The 18466-nt window shown below is 44.7% G+C and overlaps 4 protein-coding genes across 4 annotated transcripts; all 4 read right to left on the bottom strand.

Annotated features, from left to right (window-relative positions):
• Positions 1-49: 49 nt before the first annotated feature.
• Positions 50-2457, bottom strand: cldn10d (claudin 10d). The gene is made up of 5 exons (XM_076017559.1): positions 1998-2457; positions 1297-1458; positions 1133-1214; positions 942-1049; positions 50-396 (listed from the first exon to the last, which is right to left on the bottom strand). The coding sequence occupies exons 1-5, from the start codon at positions 2227-2229 to the stop codon at positions 216-218; spliced, it is 765 nt and encodes a 254-aa protein (XP_075873674.1). The 5' UTR covers positions 2230-2457; the 3' UTR covers positions 50-215.
• A 462-nt stretch (positions 2458-2919) lies between these two features.
• LOC142882857 (claudin-10-like) lies at positions 2920-5531 on the bottom strand. Its single transcript, XM_076017561.1, has 5 exons — positions 5352-5531; positions 3734-3873; positions 3487-3648; positions 3328-3415; positions 2920-3227 (listed from the first exon to the last, which is right to left on the bottom strand). The coding sequence occupies exons 1-5, from the start codon at positions 5441-5443 to the stop codon at positions 3110-3112; spliced, it is 600 nt and encodes a 199-aa protein (XP_075873676.1). The 5' UTR covers positions 5444-5531; the 3' UTR covers positions 2920-3109.
• A 121-nt stretch (positions 5532-5652) lies between these two features.
• Positions 5653-8458, bottom strand: cldn10e (claudin 10e). Its single transcript, XM_076017560.1, has 5 exons — positions 8051-8458; positions 7798-7959; positions 6943-7024; positions 6751-6864; positions 5653-6206 (listed from the first exon to the last, which is right to left on the bottom strand). Exons 1-5 carry the CDS (start codon positions 8280-8282, stop codon positions 5798-5800), a joined length of 999 nt encoding a protein of 332 aa, XP_075873675.1. The 5' UTR covers positions 8283-8458; the 3' UTR covers positions 5653-5797.
• A 3451-nt stretch (positions 8459-11909) lies between these two features.
• On the bottom strand, positions 11910-14470 carry cldn10a (claudin 10a). The gene is made up of 5 exons (XM_076012413.1): positions 13660-14470; positions 13029-13190; positions 12410-12491; positions 12132-12293; positions 11910-12000 (listed from the first exon to the last, which is right to left on the bottom strand). The coding sequence occupies exons 1-5, from the start codon at positions 13877-13879 to the stop codon at positions 11910-11912; spliced, it is 717 nt and encodes a 238-aa protein (XP_075868528.1). The 5' UTR covers positions 13880-14470.
• Between the last annotated feature and the right edge of the window lie 3996 nt (positions 14471-18466).

Genomic DNA, 18466 nt, shown 5'->3' with positions numbered 1-18466 from the left:
TGAAGAAAATCTGCGTCAATTATAATAGTGCAAGCAAATTGGGAACATCTGTACTACTCTCTATTCTTTAACAGACAGAAGACCAAAAAAATTAGCCAAGTAAAACAACGCTGGCCAATTCCAGGCCCTCGTGCTATGTGTTAAGTAGTAGTGGTGTTGATCCCCCACTTTGCCAAGTCAGTCATTCACTTAGGTCCTCGCAGCCGAGCCCTCGCTCAGACGAAGCTGTCTCTGTTGAAAGTCGTCCTTGTCGTAGCTCTGGTTGCCCGGCTTTTTCTACCCTCGTAGAAGAGCGGCGGCCCCAGAGTCACCCTGGACGACGAGTGTGGCACCATATAGGTCCGTCTGGTCCGAGCAGAGGCGTACGTGGCTGGTCTCCTTGGCCCTTGCGGAGAGCTGTTCACATAGAAGCTGAAGGTAGTCACTGCGTTTTGGTTTTGCCCCATGCTCCCTTTGTTCTGTTCCCCATCATAGATCAGCACTGATGCCCAATGTCCCATGTTCCTATGCTCAACTCGAGGGTTTTGTGTTGTCATAGACCTAGAATCCCCCCAGATTAAAGGTCAAGTCCCAATGATTGTCACATCTTGAAGGATGTGAAGGTTGTCCTCTGTATTTGACCCATCCCCTGAGGGAGTGGTGAAAGGAACTCATGGATGTTCTAACCCCCTAAGTCCAACCCCAAATATCAAATGCCAAACAGCGAGGCAATGGGTACCATTTTTATATAGTCTTTGGTATCACTAAGCTAGGGATCGAACCCATAACCGCCCACTGTCAGGGTGGTTTACATGGTATGTAATGGGACTATGAGACGGGTCATCTCTTCTCAGGAATCTCTGTTCCCAGCGTTATGGGTTGGATGGTCAAAAAATAGAACCGGGGAGGGCTGGAAACATGGTGTCTAGGAATGTGGGACCAAATAACAGAGGTACACTCACCTTGATTTGAGTCCTTCCCTTCCAGAGAAATAACCAAGCACGGCCCCTCCAGCAATCAGGAGGAGTGCACCTCCCCAGCCAACAAAAAGCGCAGCCCCAAGTTCAAACCTAAACATCAATTGCGAAGATACATCAACATTTGTGTCTCTTAGTGCTTGCATAATCAAAGACCCAGCTTTAGAAGTGCTCACTTTTGTGCTCTGAAGTTTGGATCCACGAATTCTGATACAACTCTGTTGGCCCACCATGAGTAGGTGATCATCCCACAGAACCCTGTTTAAAAAAAAAAACACCAATGGCATCCGACTGAAGGACATAACTTTGTCAGAAAGACATTTCCTTTATCTTTATTTACCTGATGCAAGGTAAGTGACTGCGCCCGCAAACGTCACCCTTGAGTTGGCAAGTTCCGATCCGCCGATTTTGGTGCACTTCATCCCGATGAGCGTTAGAACGCCCCCAAAGAATCCGGTGATGACGGCACAGACGGCGAGTGCTCGGCAGGCGTGAAGATACGCTGAGAGGAGGACAGACGGGTAGAACTCAAAGTGTGTCTTGAACTATGTATCAAAATAGTTTGAAATTTTGGATTTTAGGGTTGTACTTGGATTATATTTATGGTTTAGTTTCCCCTCAGCTCCCACAACTGTCTCCAACTCTTTAACCCAGGCCTTGGCAAAACAACAGCCTGAGGGCCATATACTTACTTGAGCCCATCGCTCCATGTAGAGCACAGGCCATCGAAAACCCCTTGCCAGTGCACTCTGTTCTGTGCCAGTCTTGCTGCTCCTGTCCAGCCTTCAGGCCAGTTTCTGGCCTAAGGGCCTATGCAGCTCATTAAGCTTTTAAATCCGGCCTGCTGAACTTGAAGACATATCTATAGTAAGTAATAAAATAGCTGTATTTCATCAAGGGTGGGTCACCAAAACAGTCTATTCACCTAGTCCGGCCCCTCTGTAAAAATCTTGAACCCATTGTGGCCCACTAGTCAGAAAGATTGACCACCCCTGCTTGAACCCCTTGCAGTAATCTGTGAAAGAACTCCAGATTACCTACCAGGCAGAGCCAACATGGAGGGGTAATCCTTGCAGTCGGACACCCCCGTGGTGTCGGAGATGCAGTCCCTCCACAGGTTGGAGAAGTAGTTGGAGGTGGTCAGTACGATGCTCCCCACCTCAGAGAAGGTCCAGTACTCGGTGGGCAGGGTGGAGCACACCAGAATCCAGCCGCACAGGCACGACACAAAGCAGCCAATCTCCATGTACATCACCAGTGTCCTGTACTTCATGGTGACCGCGGCGCCTCGAGCAGCCAGACGACAGAGGGGCAAAGAAAGTGTCCCTGACCAAGTAGCTCACATCTGTGGGAAACTACCGATGTTTGGCCTCTGCCTCATCTTATCTCCGAGATGGTTTTGCCCCGTAAGCATCCTGAATGTTCCCAGCATGGGCAGGCGAAGGGTGGTGCCTTCTCGGGAACTTTCTGGTTGACTTCATCACAGCGTCAAAATCCACACTTGTTTGTTTTTACGACAAAATAGTGAAACTGGGATGTTTTGGAAGAGTAATTTCTTTAGTCTTTTCATCTCATTTATACAATGGTTTATTTAGGTATTAAATTGAAAACATTATGAAAATGACAATTCCTCCAGCTTGTATTTTTTTTTCGTCATGAAACACAAACTTGAGTTACTTGAGTTACAATATTTCAGCTAGTTGAACCATATCTGGATAATGGATTTAGTGTTTGTGTATTTTAGTGTAGTCTGTTTTGTTTTTGTTAGACAACAATCTTAATTTTCCATTTCACTCAAATGTTCCAACATTTCATCTACCCTGCTGACATTGTGTTGTACTGCAGTCAAATTTTCCCATCTGCAGAAAGAAATGTTTTAGCAATTCCACTCGTCTTTTAAAAGCATGGCAACCCCGTGTGGGTGAGACCCGTGAGTGTAAGAGAGCGTGAACCTTTCAAGGAGTAGGAAAACCAAACAACTTTTATTTTACAGCAAATATATACGCTTGCATAAATGAATTTACACATAGTATATTAATCTTTTACCAATACATCTCGCCAATTTTACCACACCGCAGCTTTAATGCATGCAACAGTTGTGGTCTGTAAATTAAATAGTCCTTAAGCTTGGTGTGTATGATACTTAGTTGTGCCTAAATGAACCTCTTAGGTTGATTATATCTGCAAACGGTCGTGGCGAGGGAGGCGCAGCCCAGGAAAATGAGGAGACTACCCACGAGGCCGAGGTACAGAGGCGGTCCCATTTCATATCTGAGGGGGGAGGGATTATAGGGATTGGGGGGGGGGCACAGGTAAACATGGCTGCTGTGTTTTCTCACATTCATCCTCGTCACGTTGCGGGACACGTTACCTCATTCGCGATGGATCTGCTTTGCTGTGCAAGAAAGCCGCAACCACTCTGTTGATGTATAAACAGTATCCGGCCAGGTCCGACGCACCTGCATGACAAGAAGAGGCTGATAAGAAGGGGGAGAGGAAACCGGACCGACCAGTCGGATGTTCTACTCACAGCCGAGCAAGTGGACGGCAGTGGCTGTCGTCAACGTGCCGCGTTTGCTCCTCTGGTCTCCACCAATGTGGGTGCACTCCAGTCCGAAAAATGCCAGCGCCGTGGCCAGTAACCCTAGACAGAGGCCGATCATCAGCAGGCCCCTGACTGCCTGGATGTACGCTGTTCACAAACACATGCACGTTTTCCATATTTGAAAGCCTGCCGACTCAAAAGTGACACATCCTTGTATCGTGAGGCCGCATACGTTTGACAGTCCACAGCACCCCGAAGTCGACGCAGTTCACCAGAGCGGCGGAGTCCTCGTAGCAGTCCTTCCACAGGTTGGACCAGTACCAAGCTATCTCCACCACGGCAGAGCCCCCCTGGCCTCCCAGCTGGGCCACCCTCAAGCAGGAGAGCAGCAGTTTGAAGCCCACAAAATGATTTAAAGTTCCACACTATCCCATTGACTAGTTCTGAAAATGTGTAATATAAGATCAGTTATATACTACAATCAGCAATTCTTTGACCTTGAAAAGAATTTACTTTATACTTGTTTATTTCCCTTTTTTAAGGTAGGAAGAGGACAGATTTTCAACACAGTTTCAACTGCTTGAGACACTGTTTGAGAAAATGAAGATGCTGCCCAGTGCCACAAGGTGACAACAGAGCTATGATCAACCCAACTAAACAAGTTTTTGGACAGGCTCATTAGGGTTGCCAACCGTCCCGCGTACTGGCCGGGACGCCCCGTATTTGAGCCAAAAGAGGTGCGTCCCGTGCGGGAAGTTGTTTGTCCCGGCCTCACGGGTAAAGGGAACATGCACATATTTTGTCGTTTGGTTGGCCATGCAGTGTGTGTCTGTCTGCTTGCCTTGGTGTTTGTGTGCTGTATGCGAAGGACATTAGGACCGCGCAGTTGACAGGGAAGGCACAACAGTACTAGCGTGTGAGTGTGTACATGCGTCCCAGTGCTGCGTGTGTTGCAAGGCTGTGGGCGGCGGCACGCATGTCAGTCTGTTTACTTTGTTTCCTCGTGTGGAAAAATGAGCGCTGCTGCTGGAAGTCATGAAATGAAAGAGGAGATGAGGAGGATGTGGTCCTGGGCCCCGGCCCTTCTAAAAAGAAAAGAGTTGTGTCTTACCAACAAAAGGTGGGAAGACAAACACAGTTGGGTTAAGCACGTTGTGTGCAGTAGCCTAATGCATGTGTTTGTATTGTTTGTAATAATAATAATAATAATAATAATTGTATTGTTGTATTGTTTGTAGTATTATTATTGATAATAATAATAATAATAATAGCTCAGATTTATATTGCACTTTTCTAAGTACAACTGCTTTACAATTTAATAGGTATAACTGTGCCAAAATGCAGTTTTCCATGTGGTTTTGACCGCCCAAAAACCCAATTTTTTCCCGTCCACCAATGAGGTGTCCCATATTTCGATTTCTGGGAGTTGGCAACCCTAAGGCTAATGCAATATGACAGAGGTACACTAGTTCTGATGAGAGTTTCAGAGGAGATGCTAGAGGAACCCATTCCAGCTTGGTTAGTTTTTTGCACTTGATTTCACTGGGTATAATAAGCTATGCTAAATGACAAAACTTCATCATTCAAGTTTAAGCTTAGACCAGTTGGAATATTTTCGCAAACTTGTCCAGTCAAATCAAGATTAATTCAGCCGCATGTAAATCAATCAAATCTCTCAACGTTTTGATCCTACTAAATGAAATGCCGCCATTAGAGAAAGGAAAAGTAGAGCCGTAAACACTCGTCATTCGGTGGGACGAAACGACTCATTGGTTATGATGCGTCTGAGAGACCTTTCTGTGAATTTTGACACAGATGGCGTGGCGCGTGTTTTAATCCTCACTGCTTACCTCCAGTGATCCATTGCGAGTGTGCAGCCTACAAAGGTCCACCCCAGCGTGCAGAGCAGCAGAGCCAGGATCTGAGTGGTTCTCCTCCACATCCCCTCAGTCCGCTTATCTAGACCCCGAAGAAGACCAACAGCCTCTGTCCTGGCTGCCCTAATTCTATGTGTGAGACGCTGAGTGCTCAAACAACAGCACAGTCTGCAGTGTTTACAGTCAACCAGACCGGTTTAGCCTGGTGCAGGGTTTATATAATGGCCTGTGGCGACAGATTTGAGTTTTCTTGGGTGAATTGAGTACGCGTTAATATTGTGAGTCTCTTTATTGGAAAATCAAATCAAATACACGCACACAAAAAATGCTGAAATGACATGCATATATATGTACCAACATGAAAAGTGACACGTCCAACCATATTTAACATTTTACATCCCGTAATTGTTCACCTCGAATCAAATATATGAATTTTTGAGGAATGGTGACGTTTCACTACGTGAACTGCCCGAAAGCGACGACACCGTGCGGCTGCTACCGCTGCTCCTCGACCCTGACAGAGTTGATACGCTAGACCTGGAAGATAGACCGGACTCTGATCCCGAACCTGACCCTGACCCTGACCTGGACCCTGCGGACTTGGTAGTTCTCTCTGTCTTTGAGGACCGTCCTGACTTTGTGGTGCGCCTTGAGTTGGACGTCCGTCCTGACTTTGAGGAAATGCCTGAGACGTCGGAGCGCTCCGACTTGGATGACAACTCTGAAACGGAGGACACTTTGGTCTTGGAGGTGATCCCGGACACTGTGGACAGAGCCGTGGTCGACTTGTTCTGCTCGGGGTCTGGCTGTGCCTGGACCGTGATGACCCTGGAAGAACACGCATTTGATTTTAAGCAACACCAGCAATTTTGTATTTTTCCACATTTGACCCTCAGCTTGGACTAATGCTCAAGTTAAGAGGTGAGCCGGACTCGCTGCTCTGTTGTGTGAAACGCACATTTGAAATGTACTTTATTGTTTAGTATTTTACATGCTTTGTATTTATCATTATAATAATTTACTTGACCAGTATCACTCAAACGCTGTATTGCCATCCTGTTAAGCAACTCTGTAGAAATAAGAAAAGCCCTTCCTTTGCTTAGTTTTGAATGGCTGTGAAAAGTTTCTATGGATGCCTAACTAGACTTGCTCTTCATAGCATTCAAAATTAAGTTAACAATAAACCTGCACATTGAATCAGTAACTTTTAATGCAGTTGGAATTTTTCAAGAATGACACTTGGTTTGGATGCTGTAATGCCCGCAGGGTTATACATTAAACTGGATGAAGCATAGCTACGGATGTGTGGTAAAGGGAAGCTGTTGACAGACTTCTGTCTGGCCATTTCCTACTTCTGGATATCTGTACTCACGTTTCTTTGCCTCCGCAGAGCGGCGTGCACACTGACCACAGGTAGAAGAAACCACCGGTCATGTGAAAGCCAGAGCCCACCCAGCCCAGGAACAGCGGGGTTCCCAGGTCGTACCTGTGGTTGGGAAGACTCGTGGAGTGAGAGAAGCAGTTTTTCAACTGAATTTGCTGACCGTCGCCCTTTGCAACTCACTTGAGATCGTCAAAGTTCTGGTTGAAGTACTCAACTGCCACATGTTCTGCGTAAACGGCATATCCAGCTGTGGACAACATACCTGAGGGGGAAAATAGCAGTTTCAAGATGCAGCATTTTGAGTCTAAACAACATGTTACTAAGTTAGTGACGTCATTTTAAAATGGGGCCTGAGAATTACCACGTAACTCAAACGCACGTTTGTTTTTGTGTGTTTTAGGCATAATCTGGCACAAAATCTGTACATTGACCTCAGGCAACTGATAAATTTGTGTGTTACATTTAAAAAGAGCAGTTTACCTTAAATAGTACCAAAAAAATACACCTGCACGCTTCAGGTTTGACGTCCAGAATAAAAAACGGCCGTGTTTTTATTTGCAGATAACATTTTGTATTGATATTGAGCTGCTCCACCATCTGGATCCATAAGATCCTGTAAAATGCAGGCACGTTAGTTCAAGTCAAATGGTGCTCATTCCTATCCTATCCAGTGGCCACTAGGGGGGACTCTTTCTCCAAATCCCAAAATTATTCTCACAATCAAGAGTCAAATGTTTGTAAGTGCTGAATTATAACAATTACTCATTCCATTCATTTTCAATATGCTGCTTCGTCCTGCACTTAGGATTGCAGACAACTATAACATTAACAATTGTTTTGTGAATACATAAGAAAATTAAGCCGCAAAAAGGTTTTTCTGCCATTAAGAGCAACATACACGCGTATGCTGGACTTAAAAACGAGACTCAGTAGGGTGTTTTAAACCGTGTAAAAGCCATGGATAGTGAATCACATGTTATTTGAACATGTTGCATTTGTCCTCCAAACGTCCTGGTATTGAAACTGGTACATTACCACCGAGGACGTGGCAACATCCGCCGGCGTAAATCTTCTTGTACTTTGAATGGTCCTTTCCCCCAAGGTAGGTGCACTCCATCCCCAACAGGCTGAGTACAAAGCCCAGCATGCCCACAGACAGAGCTGACATGAGGAGGCCTCGCACTATCTGGATGTTGCCTGATGGCGAAGCACAACACAGATGTCAAGGAAAATCATAGCGCCTCTTGATCACTCGTGGGTTTTGACAGATAAACGGTTTGTTACCGACCCTCCACAGACCAGAGCACGGGGTAGTCGTAGCAGTTGCTGACAGCGGTGGAGTCTGTGAAACAAGATCTCCACAGGCTGGACCAGTACCATGCCACCTTGATGATGGAGGAGCCCCCCATTCCTCCTATTGAGGTGATCTTCCAGCCCTCCATGGCCATGGTGCAGGCGGTGAAGATCCAGCCCAGAACCGTCATTAGGAAGGCCCAAATCTGGACCACGCGAATCTTCATGTCAAAGGTCGGACTTGAATCTCGGATGACTCTCTGATGGATTGCCGCGATGTGAAGATCCAACACTGGCTCATGCAAAAGGTGCCTACATCTTGGAGTGAAATTCTTCTTTTTCCGATTCAGACAGGTGAAGAAGAGGCGGCTGCTCGTCTCCACGGAGAGGGAGTGGTCGGCGTGTTTTAAAGTAGTGAGAGCCAGCGTTCACCTGGGTTCCCATGGGGCCGCAGCCGAGTGCGCTGACCTCAGCGTTTATCTCAGGTTACCGTCTCGCGCTCACACTCTGACGTGTCGGAGAAGGGAGATGTTTCAGCATCTTCACTGTCATATCATCAAATGTTTTACCTTCGACATTGGGGTTGTGTTTATTTAGCCTCAAATAATGAGGCTAAATTTAAGCCTCATTAGACCAGAGTGTGGACGTTTACCCCGACACCTGAGTAAAAGAAAAGGATCTGAAATCAAGTGGGATGTCAAGAAATAGGGATCAACATGAGATTGGCTTTTCCCAAGTGGTATTTGCTCATGAAAGAATAAATGTTTCCAGAGTGGCGAAGAAACTGCTTTCTGTTCACAGCAGTGAAAAGGCCGCTGTCTCACAGTATATCCATTTGTTTGCAGTATGCCGTCTCACCACTAGATGCTGCTAAACTGTACCGAGGGGGGTTTAAAAACCTGTTCTCTCTCAATTTTCTGATCTGTCACATTTTGAGGCTGAACATAATCTGGAAACACTGCATTCATGACAATTAATTTTGATTTTCATTAAACCTGCAATAACCACCGTGACCCAACAACATCCTTGATGTTCCCTCGGGCCGTAAGCTGCTAGTTATTAGTAATTTCACCGTGACCTCGCTGCGCTGCGGGTCTCATAATACCGTCATGATGTCTTTGTGCCGTTATAATTACAGTTAAATCTGAAGTAATGAGAGTTCGAGACAGGTGATGAACGTCCGGCAGCGATGAAAGAGCTCCTTTTTTGTCTTAGGCCCGTTGGCTTAAAGACGTTATTGGTTGGTGGTCGTAGAGGCCGGCTTAATATATTTTGCCAGGCTGGATTTTAATTAGTTTGTAATAAGTTTCTTAATGTGAAACAGCCAGCACGCTTGTCAGTAAGACAAAAAACATGAAGGTCAAAGTTGCTTTATTTTGAATGTTGGGTCAGGTCAGGCTTCCATTATTAAACAAGGTTCAGCTTTTGTCGAATCTTAAACAGATGAAGGTTTCACTTCATAGCACTGTAGGCTAGAACAGTTGAAGTTAAAATGGAACTGCAGTCATTTAACAGTCGGCAACAGACAAAAACGATTGATTTTGCTAACGTGAGTGAACAGTTTTTAATTGAATTTAGAAAGAGATATCTAAATATCTAAAGCAGTTACTGTCTCATTCTACATTCTGCAGTTGTCATTCTACTTAGCTAATTAATTACTTAGATCTTTTGAGAAAATCCACTTGAAAGCATGTGAGCCGACTGGCTGCTGTTCTCCATGCATTTATTTTTAGCTTTTACAGTAACCGGTCTCACCCAGTCCGAACATCACGGAAAGACACATTTTTGTTTTTGTTTTTTAACCAGCAGATAAAAGAAAAGGTTGAAAGTATTTCCTTGATGGATTGATAAAAGTTACTTGGAATTGTGCCACAGATGTAAGCGGAATTCGCCTTCTTGCATGAAAATGATGACTCTTCTGCCGAGCCCACTTGAGCGGGTGGTTTAGTGTTTTTCAGGGGTGACTCCAACACAGCACCAAGGCACTGGTACGACTCTGTCATTTGTCCACATGAACCTATTCTTGACAAAACGAGATCCACAAACTCTTGAGTCACATCATCCCATTCAATGAAAAGGTAAGGCGCTGCCGGATGGGTCGCCTTCTTTCTGCGTGTGCATAAATACTGCTCTCTGGTGGAGGGAGATTTTATTTTTCCTTTGCCCGAGTAACTCAGTGCGTAATTATTCATCCAATGTAAAACAGTGAAGGATCATCCTCAAACCTCGAGTAATAGAACAAAGGCTTGTTGCTTATTAAGAATGTAGTTAAAGTTAATCTCTGAACAAAATAACAACCTGTTCATCCTCAGCTCCCTCTAGCGATTTGTAAACATTTTATATTTAATATTGATTAATATGTAAAGAATATTTCATAACATACAGTGTGATAAAACTACTAATGCATGCCTAGACTGCAGAACAAGAAAACTGAAGTAGTCACTCAAGACTTTTTATTTCTCTCTTTTTTAATAAGTATTCTTATTAAACTTTTGGACGAGTTGTACTAACAGCTCACAAATTCTCACACATGCATGCTGAGATTTTAACATAGGACGAAATTAATGTTGCATTTTGGTGGGAGTGAAAAAAAAAAAAAATCGAAACAAAGATCCCGGCGCACAACGTGGATGCCCAATAACATACGATCGGCAACATTATAACAGGAAGCATTGTGTTCATCCCAGGAAATCGGACACTTGTTTAGAGATGCAGGGCACCGGAAGGCAGCGCTCGGCTTCTCTCCGCCAAGCGGTTCAGGTGTCCGACCTCAGGCCGCGGCGAAGGGGTTCCTATCGACAGTAATTCCCAGGTGGAGACGGATGGGTGATAGAGAGGGACCTGCAGTCAAGTCTCCAGCGAGGCGTGGGCATGTTTTGTTGGGGGTTAGGGGGCGGGGGGGGCGGATATGACCTTGTGACCCTGGGAGGGTGAGGCAGTCGTGATCATTCACCTTTCTGGGTGGGAAATAACAGACGGAGTGACGTGTGACGACTTTCTGTTGCAGAGCTTTCAGATTGACTGGATTAGTTAGTTATTTCGAAAGCAGGTTTAACACTCCGAACTGTTTTGGAGATTTATAAATGTAATTCTAATTCTTAAAGTGTCTTTTCCGTTGCCTTTTCTGTTCGAATAAATTGTAACTCCAGATGAAAAGTGAGAAAGAAGTAAAAAATATGACTTGTTGGAGTTAAAGGCCCCGTTTTATAAAAGGAAATGGACTTCCACAGCCTTAGAATGCCTCTCGGTGGGCACACCGGAAATCTCTGTGCCAGATTTGCCCCGGTGCCATCAGCCAAGTGTTTGTCGTCTTCTGGCTGAGTACAACAAAGCAGTTTTAGCAGAGAGATCAAATGTATTGGATTTGTTGAGTTAAAGATAAATTATGTGAGGCCAGTTTAATGCGATCCAAGGCTAAAAAAAATAAAATCCTGTATGTTGTATATTTATGTGACCATCAGAAATCCCCTCTAAAAAAAAAAAAACATGTCCACAGAACTCACGCTCATCTGTAATATTTAGTTTTAAAGTGTGGAAAAAATCTGACCCTTGAATTTAAAGAAAAAGAATGTAATTGGTCTTTGCTGGACGGGCAGGAAGGGGGGGGGCGGCAGTTTGAAGGTGACCGCAGAGTTCGGTACAGCGTTTTGGTGCCAAATCCAATTTCCTGCCCTACAGAAAAAAACAAAAAACCAAAAAACAAGGTTATCTTTTGCATGGGCACCGGTGAAAGAAATTTCCCGGGCGTTGCGGCGAAAGGCAGGGAAGACCAGTCAATCGCTCTCGTGTCTGATCTCCTGCGTTGAATTCTGCCGTGAAATCCCGTCCGTCCCGCAGCGGCGACGGTCTTCATGTCACACGTAGGCGTTTCTCCCAAACTGCCTGGTGGAAGTTCCCGCTTCCTTCTGCCGCTGGCCGGCAGCCGCGTTGTACGAGTATTCAGCTCTGCAGGAACACAGAGAGAGTTGCAGTTCATTCTCTTTTTAACAGGATCCCACATTCGAAAGAAGGCCTGGAAAGTTTTTCGCTGCTATGTTCTCAAACTGCACAATTAATTTGAATGGCCTTTGAATGACGCGCCGTCTCTCCGAACGACAGATCTGAAATGACGCTGATCCCATGCACCCGCTGACCTGATGCTGAAGCCTTCGGGCAGAGACAGAGCGAAGACGAGTCCTCCCAGGATACACAGCACAGATCCAGCCCAGCCGATGAAGAGAGCGGCTCCCAGCTCAAACCTGTTTGCCAGAGGATTGAGGTAAGGAGCCAGAGATGTCCACCTTTCGTCTTGTTTTACTCATCTTTTGTTTTTGTTTTTGTTTTTTTTTTGCTTTTTCTACTGAAAAAAACTTACTTCTGAGCAACAAAGAGCGGGTCGAAGAAGTCGGTGGTGATTCTGTGAGCGTAAATGGAGCACGCGGTCATGCAACACAGGCCTGCCGTCACAAAAAAAAGCAGAATTTGAGGGTTTGCACTTGAAATCTGAAAGTCCACCTGTACCTTCGTCTGTAGGCAAGTCACACAGTCTTGCACGCCACAAGCCATCAAATTCCCCAGCAGAAAATAGCATGCATGGCCGCGCTGTTTCTCTTCAGTCCTATTTAAAGGCCCAGTGTGTTTGCGGGCATATTTCGCGAACAATGTCGGCCCCTGTTTGCTGGCGTCCCACTTTGTCTCCCATCGCTCTTACACAAGCTGTGAAGTCGGGGTTAAGTGGCAAAAACCCCTGAGCTGATCCACATTCAAGGCACCGCAGGCACATAGTGGCCTGATTAGCAAATTAAAACGCTGATTTCAAACTTTATCTTTGCTATATTGAAAACATACTTTACATTTTTTTTCTTTGCATTGCACCTCAATGGATCCCCTTAAACTCCACCAACTGGGCCTTGATCAGTGCTAGAGTGAATTGCACCGTGCAGAGAGAGGAAAACAAAACCCAAAGGATTCAATGGAACGTCAGGTTTATTTACCGCAGAGAACGAAGTGGACGCCTGACAGGGCGGTCAGTCGGGCCTTGGTGGTCTCCGAGCCGCCGATCTTGGTGCACTTCATTCCCACCAAGGCGAGGGCGGCGCCGAAGAAGCCCAGACACACGGAGGCAATCATCAGGCTGCGGCACACTTGGATGTAGGCTTCGCCACACGTGGAGAAGAGAGGACAGCTTTGAAAACTCCCCATTTGACGAAAAGCAAAGCAGTGAATTGATCCGGACACAGATGTAAAAAAATAAAAAAATAAAAAAATAAAAGGAGGATAACGATTGGCTCTTGAGTAAAAATTGATAAATTATTTTTGTTTTGAAAATACCCAGATGCTCGATTAGACATTAACCAAATACCATTATACCATTAAGGCATCTACTAGTGTGAATTGGAATGGTTTTTTACACAAGTCGGTAAACAAAAATAAGCTTAACCTAATGTTTAAAAGGAAAAGACAAGGCTTTATCGCAAACTATTTTGTAACTGTAACTGAGATAAATCATTCCAATTATTCACAACTGAGGAGCTCCGCAACACCAGCGTAGCTGTTGAATTACCATTTTAAAATACCAAATTTTCAACTCCTCGTCCTCGGCTCGGGCTGCACCCCTGAACTCACCATCCAGAGCCAGCATGGAAGGGAAGTCCTTGCAGTTGGACACGCCGGTGGAATCGGTCACGCACGTCTTCCACAGGTTGGACCAGAAGGTGGCTGTGGTGATGACCGTCCCGTCCACGGAGGACACCTTCCAGTAGTCCGTGGGCAAAGTGGACGCCACCAGAATCCACCCCGAGATGGTCAGGATGAAGGCCACAATCTCCGTCGCCATGTTTCCCATTTTTTTCTCCAAAGAATATTTCCCCCCTGCGCCTGGGTCAGAACCGAGAGCTTCTCCCCTTCAGTCGCCACCCGAGTCTCGCCTCCCGTGTACCTGGCCAGACGACATCTGTGCCTCGAGGTCCGAGCGCGTTCCTGCACAATCATTTGTTGTGCGTGGTGGAGTGAGGTGGGTGCGCGCACACTGGTCGTCACTCCACGCCGGCTGCAAGCGGATCCGCGTGCCGGGAGGAAGTCCTTAATTGAAAGGATCTGAAAAGTCTTTGACCGAGTGGGAAACCAGAAGATGAGAGGCGTAGACGGGAGAGACCTCTCTCTCTGAGATTTCTTTATTTTGCATGTGGTGCCCTTGGCCTGCTTTGCATGCATTTATTTATGCACTTATTTATACATACATACATACATTTATGCACTTGCTCTGTCACAACATCCCGCTTATCTGCCAGAAAGTCCGTCCTATACTTCCTTTGCCTGCTCAACTCAGAACATGCTCAGGTGCACTGAGGCCTTCTCCAGGTTGGTGGTGGCGGTGGTTCCGCTCTGACGCCACCTTGGTTTGACCTCTTAAGAAACATAAGATGCCATTTTATAGCCTTTTCCACATTTAACAAAGAATTTGCAATGGTTTCAGCGCCGAGTTACTTTTGACTCTGAGCTCACTTTTGTTCCACACATACCAAATATTACGAAGATAGGCTTTTACCATCTTAAGAATATAGCCCGAGTCCACCCGTTTCTCTCTCAGGCCAGCACCGAGGAGCTGATGCATGCTTTTATTTCCTGTAGGTTAGATTCTTGTAATGCCCTGCTCTCTGGTCTTCCGAAAAAGAGTATTAATAACTTTCAAATATGACAAAACTCTCTGTGGCGACGCTCCCCGTGACAGCAGACTATGGTGCCTCTCTTGGCCTTTCCTCACCCGTATCCTTACTGCCATGCTATTTTATCCGTGTGTGTATGAGTGTGGACGTATGTGTTTGTGTGGAGGGGCGGGTCCATTGAGGGGGTGGGAGGGATGAGCTTTTATTTGTTCATTTTGCTGCATGTTTTGACATTTTACTTTTGTTTTAATCCGTGAAGCACTTTGGGTTGCATTTTTTTTTTTTCCATGCATGAAAAGTGCTATATCGATTTGATTTGATTTGAAAATGAATTGTTTTAACGCCAGTTTTCCTACAAGTTAATGCCAATGTTGATTCCAAGTATTTCGAGACAACAGCTTAAATGCATGTAGTTAGTCAAGTTTTGTTTTTTGTATTTTTTAATGAGGGACAATGTTTGAACTGTTAGATACATTCCAACTTCATTAACTGCCTGAGTTGAAATTAGATTCATGAAAAAAAATATAGAGAACGTCTAGAAAGGTCCTTTTTTAGGATTTTATTTTTCAAATATATTTTTTAATAGGAAGTAGGCCTGAAGTTGTGAACGGTTGGGAAAGGCTTATCAAAATGCAACAAAGCAAATGCGCAATGCTAGGTGTGTTTTTTTTGTTTTGTTTTTTTACATGGAACTGTAAACACGTCTATTGAGCATCTGCAAGGCTGCTCAGCTGGAGTTCACAGTGAAAGATAAAGACGACAAAATGGCAACACTAATGAGGTGAAGTTGGAGGTTTTTCTGCGGCTGCTTCAATGAAGTTCGGCCGTCTCGAGTGTTACAGCGTAACAGCGCCCCGCAGTGGCGGAAAGGAGTGAACGCCGCTCGATTTAAAAAGGTTTCTCTCCCTTTTGCTGAATGTTTAGTGAATGGCTGGGATGGCATTTGATTTCAACCACCACCGCTGTTTTACAACACGTGCGCCCTCTGGCATGGCGGCAGTAAATTTTGCCCGGCACTTTTACTGTCTGCTGACACAAACAAACATTGCACATCATGTGCACCTCCTTGTAAACGACTCACTGTTTGAGTCCCTGTTGCACAGTTATACACGTGTTTAACATATATATATATATATATATACATATATATATATATATATATATATGTATATATATATATATTTATCACAGCTTGACTTTTGTTTTTATTTTATTTTTATTTTTTTTTTTACAAGGATTTAGATGGATGTCTATTAAATCAATACAATTTCAATAAGTCATTGTAGACTTGTTGAATCAGTCTTCTAACGAACCTTTGATGAGCAATATGTACTGCAAACACTGCAGGCCCTTTTTTTTTTTTTTTAGATACAATTTATTAATTTATGTTTTTATTGATTTATTTCTACTATCGCGTCTCCATCTAGTACAGTGTGTATGCATGGTTTACAAACTTTCTCCATTATTACTTGTGGCGGGAAGCGTCTAAATCCCCGGCAGACTGAGCGCGGTGCAGGAGTGATGATCCTTTGTGTACTGGCCTTTTGTAGGATTTCTATGTGGTTTGCAGGTCTCATTCTGGCCACTTGTTAAACATGAACACATGTCTGGTGTATTCAGTTACCTAAGAGACCTGTCCACACAGCTACGTGTAGTCCAGACTGCCTGCACTCGGCTCTGCGCGCCTCCCTCCCCACCTTTTCTCTGGTTTTCTTTCTATTGTGACTTTTCTTTGGGAGTTAGCCGTAACAGTTCACATTCATTTCTTGTCAAGAGTTCTCAAGGCCTGGGAATTGTTTGTTTTGCTGATGTTCAAACAAAGTGCTGCTGCTGTTGAAACATGAAAATGATATCTTGAATAAATGAAACTTCCAACGCTTAGATGAGGACTGAAAAACAAATAGAATGGAAGAGTAAATAACCAAACGTGCACCGAAGGCAGCCAAAGCGCACAATGTGAATTCAGTTGAAGTGTCGCATTTAATTGCATTTTAGTTGTTACTATGAATTTTTTTTGTCTTCAGGACTTTACTTAATGCAAATTATTAGCAAGTCGGGACCTATAAAATCAAAGCCTTAAATAAATCTTAATATCCACAGTCAATTGTGACACACTGACACAGTTTTTCTTAACCACTACTTTCTGCGTTATCTGAGATGTCTGGCGCTGTGTCAGCCGTTGCGACATTCTGCAACATCTGGATTTATTATTGACACAGGAATATACATATACAACAACTGGAACAAATCAACTGAAGTAATAACTTCCCCCTGGGGCTAATCATGACCACTGTCAGAGAAGCAGCTTTATTCTTTAGTCTGTTGTGGCTTTTGTTGGACGTTTCAATTCTTTTTTTTTTTTTTGCAAATTGCAGAATTACTACACAAAGATGACACGACCCAACCGAGCCTGGCGTTTTGTTTTTGAATGGGATGGCAGTGTGGAACAGTGAGGTGTATTAACTGTTGACAACGGTGAGCGCCATGTGCTGATTATTCCGTATTCCGGAGCAGAAGGAGGCCAGCCGCTTCAGGCCAGACATTGTTTCCGGATCACTCCGTCACCGAGCCGTTCCCCTCAGATTAGATCTAATCACTCGCTGCGTGGCCAGCGGGATTCTAGCTTAATTTCTTGAAAACGTTCCCGGTTACTGTTGTTTGACCTTAACCACACGCTCGCACACACACCCATACACACACACACACACACACACACACACACACACACACACACACAGACACCCATACACCCACACCCCGCCAAGGGAATGCAGCGCTTCCGGCAGATCCCTTGCGAAGGTGGCGAGATTTGCTGCACAAATCTCTGGATAATTGAGGCTTTGGTGTTGCTCTGGCTGCTGTTGCCGGGCACTCTCGGCGGGAGCGCTCAATTTGTTTGTGCTCCTAGAAGGCGGAGCAGACGCAGCAGGCTATTATCGAGTTGACAGTGTTATCGAGGCGCAGGTCTTTATAAGGCCAGGTCTGATAACCCTTTGGATTTGCCAGTAGGTCACTAATTGTGTTGCAGAAATGAGCCATGAGTCATTTGTTTGGATAATGTTTATTTGAGTATTTTTTTAAACGTCCTGCATTCTGCCATTTTCATATTGTACATCATAGAGTTTATACAGGACTCCAGGGGAGCAGCACTGGGAATATAAAGAAGCCAAAACTCTGTGCTTGCTCTTGCTAAAACTTATGTGGCGTTCGAGTTTTGGCTTGTTTGAAAGAACACAAGAACAAGTCAGTGGGTAGGTTTGACATCTGGCTGGGGATGCCCAGTGCCCTTTGTGACATCACAAAGTTGATTTCTGTAACTGGATGCAATATTTACCAATTACAGACACATGTAAATGCTGGAAATCCGAGCAAACGGGTGCATTTCCGGCCCCTTTCATGTTGATTGTCAACGTTGCCGCTGCGTATTGAAAGCAGTTCCACCGTAAGTGTGCAAGGTCACTATGACTTGGTGAATTCCCGACCTTCTCTCTAGTAGTGTCACAAGGCGTGAACTTGTGACACTACTGCTGCTCCGCCTGATGAAATTGGAGTTGCGCCGCATGCAACATCAGAACTTCTCATCAAATATGTTAATCTTTCATCTTTTTAAAGTCATCCATAAACCACCATCTACTGTTTTGTGTCTTCCCCTGTTACCCGTTTTCCCTTAAGTGTTGTGTTCAGTGTGTCTGTATTCATTCCACTGCATTTCCCCACCATAAAAAATATGTCTTAACACACTCAAGTGAAATACAATGTCAACATTT

This window comes from Nelusetta ayraudi, unplaced genomic scaffold (assembly GCF_046127955.1).
Source record: "Nelusetta ayraudi isolate G7.1 ecotype Tasmania unplaced genomic scaffold, CSIRO-AGI_Nayr_v1 ptg000006l, whole genome shotgun sequence".
NCBI classification, from domain to species: domain Eukaryota; kingdom Metazoa; phylum Chordata; class Actinopteri; order Tetraodontiformes; family Monacanthidae; genus Nelusetta; species Nelusetta ayraudi.
This window is presented reverse-complemented; position numbering and strand designations above follow the sequence as displayed.

What these genes read in the sequence shown, in the direction of transcription:
- cldn10e (XM_076017560.1), bottom strand. Translation starts at nt 8,282, where the DNA reads ATGAAGATTCGCGTGGTCCAGATTTGGGCCTTCCTAATGACGGTTCTG. An exon ending in CGTGCTCTGGTCTGTGGAGG is followed by an intron (nt 7,960 to 8,050) that starts GTCGGTAACAAA and finishes CTTCGCCATCAG; the next exon opens with GCAACATCCAGATAGTGCGA. An exon ending in CTCTGCGGAGGCAAAGAAAC is followed by an intron (nt 6,207 to 6,750) that starts GTGAGTACAGAT and finishes GTGTTCTTCCAG; the next exon opens with GGTCATCACGGTCCAGGCAC.
- cldn10d (XM_076017559.1), bottom strand. Translation starts at nt 2,229, where the DNA reads ATGAAGTACAGGACACTGGTGATGTACATGGAGATTGGCTGCTTTGTG. An exon ending in CCAAACTTCAGAGCACAAAA is followed by an intron (nt 1,050 to 1,132) that starts GTGAGCACTTCT and finishes ATTGATGTTTAG; the next exon opens with GTTTGAACTTGGGGCTGCGC. An exon ending in AGGGAAGGACTCAAATCAAG is followed by an intron (nt 397 to 941) that starts GTGAGTGTACCT and finishes CTATGTGAACAG; the next exon opens with CTCTCCGCAAGGGCCAAGGA.
- LOC142882857 (XM_076017561.1), bottom strand. Translation starts at nt 5,443, where the DNA reads ATGTGGAGGAGAACCACTCAGATCCTGGCTCTGCTGCTCTGCACGCTG. An exon ending in GGTGCTGTGGACTGTCAAAC is followed by an intron (nt 3,649 to 3,733) that starts GTATGCGGCCTC and finishes GTTTGTGAACAG; the next exon opens with CGTACATCCAGGCAGTCAGG. An exon ending in GCAGATCCATCGCGAATGAG is followed by an intron (nt 3,228 to 3,327) that starts GTAACGTGTCCC and finishes CTCCCCCCTCAG; the next exon opens with ATATGAAATGGGACCGCCTC.
- cldn10a (XM_076012413.1), bottom strand. Translation starts at nt 13,879, where the DNA reads ATGGGAAACATGGCGACGGAGATTGTGGCCTTCATCCTGACCATCTCG. An exon ending in TTCCATGCTGGCTCTGGATG is followed by an intron (nt 13,191 to 13,659) that starts GTGAGTTCAGGG and finishes CGTGTGGCGAAG; the next exon opens with CCTACATCCAAGTGTGCCGC. An exon ending in GTCGTTCGGAGAGACGGCGC is followed by an intron (nt 12,001 to 12,131) that starts GTCATTCAAAGG and finishes GTGTTCCTGCAG; the next exon opens with AGCTGAATACTCGTACAACG.